The sequence below is a fragment of the Lontra canadensis genome, unplaced genomic scaffold (assembly GCF_010015895.1).
Source record: "Lontra canadensis isolate GAN:19392208 unplaced genomic scaffold, GSC_riverotter_1.0 scaffold216, whole genome shotgun sequence".
NCBI lineage: Eukaryota > Metazoa > Chordata > Mammalia > Carnivora > Mustelidae > Lontra > Lontra canadensis.
The window spans coordinates 778513-786508 of NW_022631210.1; the positions used below are offsets into that span (position 1 = coordinate 778513).

A 7996-nucleotide genomic window follows, 5' to 3' on the forward strand; every position below is an offset into this window, starting at 1 on the left:
AAATATTAGAAAAATTAAATCTGATAGCAAAGAAGAGGACAAAAGTCAAAGAGTACAGATAGAAGATTCCTGCAATGGTCCAGGAAAGATGGTACATATACATCAAAAATCTATTTCCTGAATCATAACTTCTTACCTTTATTTTCATGCATTTGATCTACCTAATATGTCTTACCTTTTTCTTCATGGCTGTATTTGGTAGCACCCACCTGCAGATATAAACCAAAAGACAGTTTCCAGGATCCATTGCCTTAGAAATTGGAATTTAAAAAATACAAATAAATGTGGAGGTGCAAAGGAACATGTTTAGCACAACGGCTGAGTACAGCTGTGTGTAGGAACTCAGTTAAAGAGGCCCTTGTCTTCCTAAATTATAAAACTGGGTTCAAACTCCCTACCCCTAATTACAATACTCTGGAGATGGGTGGTAAGAAGACTGGCTTACTAATATAAATGACTAATAAAATTCAAGATCCAATTTTTTTATCATCTTAAAAAATGCATCAAAGCAACATATACAAGTGCTTTAATAAATTAAACAATATTATCTTATTTAAATGTCCTTTATTATTTTTAAGTTAGGTTATTTTCAAAATCTGGATATGTTTAGCCAGCTGTCCTTCCAAGTTAGATTTCACTCATTACAGGTACAAAGTATATACAATACAAATCTCAAATTCAGGTACAAAAAGATACTAAAAGCACTTTTTAAGCCACTGATCTCTGCCCCAGAAATATCAACCTTCTCCCTAGTCTTCTTATCCTCAACACGATATTAAATCTCCTTTAATGAAAATTCAAAGCAACCCAGAACTGCCTTCTCAATTAGAACACGCCCCACTCCCCCCCACAACCCTCGGGATTGACATCAGGCCCATCCCAAGGACTGTTTCTATCCAGTTAACAACCAACCAGTCCTCTTGCCAGTTTATCCTGTCACCAAAAGCATGATGCCAATCAACCTTACTGGTAAATCAAAGCAATTTTTCATAGGTGGGGTGTTCTAATTCACAGTATTTTCTTAGCTAGAACTCCATCACCACCTTCCAGGTTTGACATAATAAACTTCACCCACCCAAGCGATCCTTCCGGTTCCCCTATGGGAGGATCCATTCTTGGCCCCAGATTCTCTTTCTCCATCTTTCTCTCAGAGTCAGATTCTTCCATCGTGCAACAAGTCCTTTCCAGTTCTTTCTAGACCGCAGTACTCTTTCTCTCTTTTTTTTCTTTTTCCTTGTTCACACCCTCAGTCGCCTATTTTTATTGCCTGTGGCCGCGAGGCCTGCTCTATTCTTGCCTCCGCCTTTGTCCACTGGGGGGGCTGTTTTCCCCACAGTTACCTTAACCACCTCAAACTTGGCCTCAAGGCACAGCCGAGTTGGCCACCTCAAAAGCTGAATGATGTGGTTGGTGGCGCAAAGGAAAAGACGAAGGATGAGTGGCGAAGTGGGGGTGGCGAGGGTTCGTGTCGAGTTTGGGCCTCAGGCCCCAAAGTCTCGAAACGCAAAGGTGACTTCACCCGGGAAGAGGTGGGGACGGCGGAGGTGGCAAAAAGAGCAGACCCGTGCGGTAGGCACTAAGTGGCGAACGCTTCCGTCAGCTTATTGTTACCGAGCCTGGCCGCCCAAGAGCCTCCGCGGTTTAACAGCAGTTACGACCTAACCGCCCGCCCTTCAGGAGCCCAGGTACCTCACCGCAGGCAGAGACTGCAGGCCAGGATCACGTGGGCACCTGCCGTAAACCCGGAGCCCGTCACGTGACTGCTGTTACCCGAGGGGCGGGCCGACTGGGAAGAATACCATAGAGACTGCGCAGAGAAAGAGTGTCACCAGTCCCCGTGACGTGGCTCCAGTTCCTCCGCTTCTTTGAGCCGGTTAGGGAACTCTGAGTCTATAGACTCTTTGCTCGTGGTCCCGTGGCCCGACCCGTCCGGCACACGGAATTAAAGGAGCCGTTTTCAATTTCAGTGCTTCAATGCTTGTGTGTGTGTCTTCACTTATGGCCCCCGTGGTAGTGTGCGTGTGTGTGTCTTCACTTATGGCCCCCGTAGTCCGACCCGTCTGACACAGAAGTAAAGGAGCCATTTTCAACTTCAGTGCTTCAACACTAGCCCGTGTGTGTTTCAACACTAGCCCGTGTGTGTGTGTGTGTGTGTGTGTTGCTGTAGTTCTTGTTCGTGTTGTTTTTAACTATTTCACCGAACTTAACATTTTTTGGTGAGGAAAGCCAAGCATTGTTTTTGTCTTCTTGTTTTTTTAAGTCGTTGTCTTCCTGTTTTTTACTACTAGCCCCTGTAACCGGGCTTGTAATGAAATGAGTTAATACATCCAAAGTGATTACAACTATGTGTTCCAAATACTAAGCACACAATAAAAGTTATTATTGCTGGGAAAAGGGATTCACTGGGAATTTTAGGACACATACTCATCTCTCCCACTTCTTTAAAACTGGAAGCAAGGGAAATAAATTCTCATAGGCCATAGTAGGAAGTCAATAAATTCTACACTTGATAACTGAAGGGCTATTGATATGTATTTACATACTATATTTAGATATAGAGACCTCCAGATAAAAGGGCTAAAACAGTTCTCCTTCTGGAAAGGAAGAAGGGGATAGGAAGTGAGAGGACTGATGCTTTCAACTTAAGCCCCTTTGTACTGTATCTATCATCTATGCAGATTGATAGGTATATCACATGTATACTTTACTCAATGAGAAAGGAAAGGAAGGAAAGAATGATGGGAGGGAGGGAGGAAGAAAAGTAGGAAGGGAAACTAGATAGAACTAGGGTGCTACCTGATTCCAGATTTCCCCAACTTCTGTTCTATATGATCCCTTCTCATCACAACTGCCATACCTCAAGAAAAATTTATTTTATTCTGATCACAGCTTCCTTAGCCCTATCACTCTCTAGTCTCCTCTCTCCTCCACACCAACTCTGCCCAAACAAGCCATTGGTCTAGTTTTTCTTGTATGGTGAAAGATTCTGAGTCCCAAACCAGGAAGTAACTTCAGATTCATTGCCTTCCATACCAGACAGTGATAAACAAATTCTAAGTTAAAGCATTGAAAACAGACTTTATTCAATAACTACTGACAGTAGCGGGGAAAGCTTAATTCCATTCCAATATGTGCAGAGGTGATTAGGCTTTTTATGTTTTTTAAGATTTTATTACATATTTATTTATCAGGGAGAGAGAGAAAGTGTGTGTGTGTAGCTTGCCGGGGGAGAATCAGAGGGAGAGGGACAAGCGGACTCTGTGGTGAGCACAGAACTCCATACCAGACTCAATCTCATGACCCAAGATCAGGACTTGAGCTGAAATCAAGAGTTGGATGCTTAACTGAGCCACCCAGGAGCCCAAATTGGGCCTTTCAAAGGGACAATAAAGGAGGGGAAAGAACTAGGTCTCATTTGAGTCAGAGAAGTGAAAAATTATAGAAGGTTGGTCAGTATAAATGTGATTAAGCTGTTTGCTAGCTGGTGGTTATCAAAGTTAGAGTATAAATGTGATTAAGCTGTTTGTTAGCTGGTGGTTATCAAAGTTAGAAATCTGTCTTCCCACAGAGACTTCAGAACAAAAGTCCTATCCTTCCTGATGGTTACATTTCAATGGGATGGCTCTCAAGTCCTTGAAAAAGACTACTGAGTTCTAAGAGCTACATATTCACAATTGTAAGCCTTTATAGTAAATGATCTGAGAAAAGTAGGTCAGGCTTATACCATCAGGCTAGAACAAACAGTATATTATCTTTGCTGTGTTGAGTTTGCTCAATCAGGTATTTTAATAGAGCATTGGGGTCAACAGAGTATTTGGGGCCATCATAGGGGGATGGCAAGTCTCTTGGTGCAGGGGTTTGGACAGAGTTCTATGCTGAGAGGTCTGCTGTTCCATTAGTCCATTTTCTACAACCTATCTCCTCCTCCTTACTCTTCTGCTATTTTTGTTCCAGCTGTTATAATATCTGGTCTGGATAATTGCAATAGACTGCTAAATGATTTTTCCTATGGTGACATTTCCAAAGTTGTTAGGAGTGGGTGGAATAATCTCCATCAGTCATCTCACCCCCCAAAAGCATTCAATAGAAGTAATATGTGCATGTTATGTAAAGGCAGCTTTCAAATATATCCTCCAATCTCCACTATGACCAGGCATCACCATCCAGATTTTTCCCTTACACTGTACTATTATAGAAATCCATTGTCTCCTTGTTGCCAGTATCCCTCTCCACCCCTGCAAACCATCACATTTATCTACCTTCAAAGTCCATGAAGAAAAGATGAAGAAAGAGAGGAGAAGGAATGAAGAAGAAAAAGAGGGGGGATGGGTGGTTGAGTGGCTCAGTCAGTTAAGCTTCTGCCTTCAGCTCAGGTCATGATCTCAGGGTCCTTGGATTGAACCCCACATTGGACTCCCCACTTAGCAGGGAGCCTGCTTCTCCCTCTCTTCCTGGCTTGTGCTCTGTCTCACAATCTCTGACTCTCTCTCTCAAATAATAAATAAATAAATAATCTCTAAAAGAGGGGGGAGGGAAAAGTGAAGAAAGGAGAAAGGAGAAGAGGAAAGAGGAGAAAAAGGAGTCAGAGGACACGAGTGGAAGGAAGGGATTTGAAAAAATATTGAAAAAATAAACCAAATTAAGTGTTCATCCCAAAGAAGTTGAGTGAGACTATTGATACAATGCATTCCTATATGGTCTAGAGGTTGAGATTCTGATTTGCACTCAGGCATCCTGAGTGCTTATTTTTACATTTTCATTGAAGAATCTTACAGAGATAAAAGATAAAACATTTTGGTCAAAATTAACTTTTAACTTTTAATTATACATACTTTTTAAAAAGTGTTGATTAAGCTCTGCAGAGTTATCCATGCATCCATTTGGCAAATATTTATGGAGCAGGAATTCAGTTCCAGAAACTATATTAGATACTAGATATACAAACATTTCTATTTGTGGTCCTATTGCATGTCAGACGCTTCTGTCTGACAACTCAGCTCCACTATACTCACACACATATATACACACATACAAACACATTAGCATTCTGTTTATCCAGATCCCACACTGTATTTTTTTCAACCATCCATCTCAACAACAAAAAGTAATAAACTGCTAAGATCCAATGTGATACGTTCCCTTATACTCCCTAAATTCATCCCAGTCACTTTTATACTCAGCCACATGCATGGGTCTCCAATTCCCAACTGTTCCTCATAACTTCTTGTCCTTCTTTTTCTCCACCCCCACTTTTTCCTGTGTTCCCACAGCTCACTGATATTTCCCAGAGGCCCATGAGCTTATTCCTATAACTTTATGGCAGCTCTTTCTTTTCTATTCCCACCGCTTTGCTTGAAATATCATGAAGTAATCTTCCAGTTAGCTAGACTTAAGGATTTGATGAATGAAATGCTAATGGAGGGACTTCTGGTTCCATTCTCAACATGTAAGGACCTTAGGAGTTTCCACTCCATACTAATAAGCAAAAGACTGAGAAAGCTGAAAAATCAACAAATGTTAGATGTATCAGAGAAGTGAAGTCACAGGACAAACTGCTGTCCCTGAAACTGGAGAGGAAAAACAAGTGGATACAGAGAATGGTAACTCTCTAGAGCAGACCTCCCCACCCCCAGGAAACATCTGTAGGAAACATTATCAGGGTGGAAAAACCTAAACTGTAACTGACAATTTGTTGGAGGCTCAATGTGGACAAGTCTGAGAGTTAAAAACTCTAGGGCAGCCCTGAGAGGTCTCCACACTTTTGTGAATTTTACCTCCAGAAACTTTACTAGATCTTCACAGTAAATATCAGAGAAAATTATCTTCCTACTACTGGAAGTGAGAGGTGAAAAGTAAACATTTTGAAATAAACTAGAACTTTCTGTTCTCCTTAAGAAGGCTGGCCCATGGGAGAAACTATTTTACTAGAGCCCAACTTGCTAGGGTTTTATCAGTGCATAGGCTACCTGAGGAAAGGGAAATACCCAACTCCAGCCCACTTTAGACATTCTGTCCTAACCAGAGGAAGAAAAACTTGAGAAACACTGGTGAAGATCACAGTCTAGAGACACAGGTTCAGCAAAGATAGACAATAACCATGGGACTATAGATTATAGTGCCTCAAATGCACACATAAACTCACCACCACACTAATAAAAACCTATTTGCCACAGTTCCTCTCACCTCTACATTATCTCTACCTTACACAAAAAATTACGAGTCATACAAAAAAGCAAAAAATGCAGATTGAAGAGACAGAAAAAGGATCATAACTGGATAATGGCAGAAATGTTAGAAAAACCATGATTAATATGTTAAGGACTCTAAAGGAAAAATGCAGATAACATGCAATAACTGGTATGTGATATGAGCAGAAAGATGGAAATTCTAAGAAATGATAAAAAAGAAATGTATGAAATTAAAAAATACTATAATAGAAATGAAGAATGCGTTAGCTGGACTCATTAGTAGACTGGACACAACAAGGGAAAAAAATCTCTGACCTTGAGGATATGTAAAAAAAAAAACTTCCAGAACTGAAAAGCAAACATTAAAAAGACTGAAAAAAAATCCAGAGAAATATATGTAAGGACTGTGGGATAACAACAAAAAGGTAACATATGCATAATGGGAATACCAGAAGGAGAAGAAAAAGAGAAAGGAACAGAAACAATATTTGAAGGAATGATATTTTTTCCAACTTAATATCAGACATCAAATCACAGATTCAGGATGGTCAGAGAATGTGGAATAGGATAAATGCCAAATCTACACCTAAGCATATCATTTTCAAACAACAGAAAATGAAATATCAAGAAAAAAATCTTTAGATAAGCCAGAAAAAAAAAAACACCATTTCCATAGCGGAGCAAAGATAAGAATTACATCTCACATCTTCTCAGAAACTATGGAAGCAAAAACATAGTGATGTGAAATATTTTAAGTGTCGAAAGAAAAAACTCAACAACCGAAAACTCAGTATTCTACAAAATTATTCTTCAAAAATGAAGAAGAAATAAAGACTTTTGAGGAAAAAAAAGTGAAGGAATTTGTGCCCAATAGACTTGCTTTGAAAGAAATGTTAAAAAAAGAAAGATCTTCAGGAAGAAGGAAAATTATATAGGTCAGGAATCCAGATCTAAATAAAGGAAGAAAATTTGAGAAGGAAAAGTGAAGATTTACATTTCTTATTCTTAATTGTTTAAGAGATAACAGTTTATTCAAAATAATAATAACAGCTAAGATAGCGGAGTAGTAGGAGGCCCCTAGGCTTGCCTGGTCACTTGACCACAACTACGTAAATATTAAATCATTCTGAATACCCAAGAAATTGTTCCAAGGACTGAAAAATAAAATAAACAGTACAACTAGAGGAGAGAAGAGGCCACCTCATGGAAGTTAGGAGGCATGGAGGCATGATTTGGGGGATGAATGGATCATGGATGCTTGCAGATGGAAGGGACCCCTGGTCATGGAGAGAAGAGAGAAGGCGGGGGAGCACACAGGTGATCACACAAGGAAAGCACTTCCCCAAAGTGGGGAAATGAGTGCATACTGGGAAAATGAGAGGGGCTGATTTTTGTGAAGATTTACAACCAGTGAGCCTCAAAGACTAGAGTTTTAGAGGTCCATGGGCATGACTGATGTGGAGTCCTGAGGACACTGCAGTGCTCCTGTGGAGAAGGAGGGCAAAAGCTCAGGAGCAGAGAGCTGACCTGAGGTTCCCTTGAGGTGCACTGGGAGAGATGGTACCCCCTTCTTGGGCACATCTGGGAGAAGTGGCATTGTCTCTCTTGGGACAAAAGAGCCAGTGGGCACCATTACCCTCCCCATCCCTTAGCACAGATGCAGAGACACCTGCTGAGGGCAGCTAACCTGGACAGCAGTTTCTTGCTACACTTTTATCCAAACTCCACGCCCCTGCCCTTTGGTGTGACTGCCCTTCTGGGTCAAACCTGCATCAATCCCAGTGCAAACAGACAATACCCCCAGAGGA

The 7996-nt window shown here is 40.9% G+C and overlaps 1 protein-coding gene across 6 annotated transcripts in view; it reads right to left on the reverse strand.

Annotated features, from left to right (window-relative positions):
* RRAGB (Ras related GTP binding B) overlaps positions 1 to 1755 on the reverse strand; it is a 32870-nt gene extending 31115 nt beyond the window's left edge. For 2 of the 6 annotated variants that reach the window (XM_032848959.1, XM_032848957.1), the window contains exons 1-2: positions 1076 to 1666; positions 176 to 209 (exon numbers count right to left, since the gene is read on the reverse strand). In XM_032848959.1, the coding sequence (XP_032704850.1) occupies positions 176 to 209; positions 1076 to 1167 (126 nt within the window). In that variant the 5' untranslated portion in view covers positions 1168 to 1666. Of the gene's footprint in view, positions 1 to 175; positions 210 to 1075; positions 1670 to 1689 lie in introns of those variants that run through there. The other 4 variants (XM_032848962.1, XM_032848961.1, XM_032848958.1 and 1 more) reach the window with 4 other exon arrangements.
* Positions 1756 to 7996: the final 6241 nt, after the last annotated feature.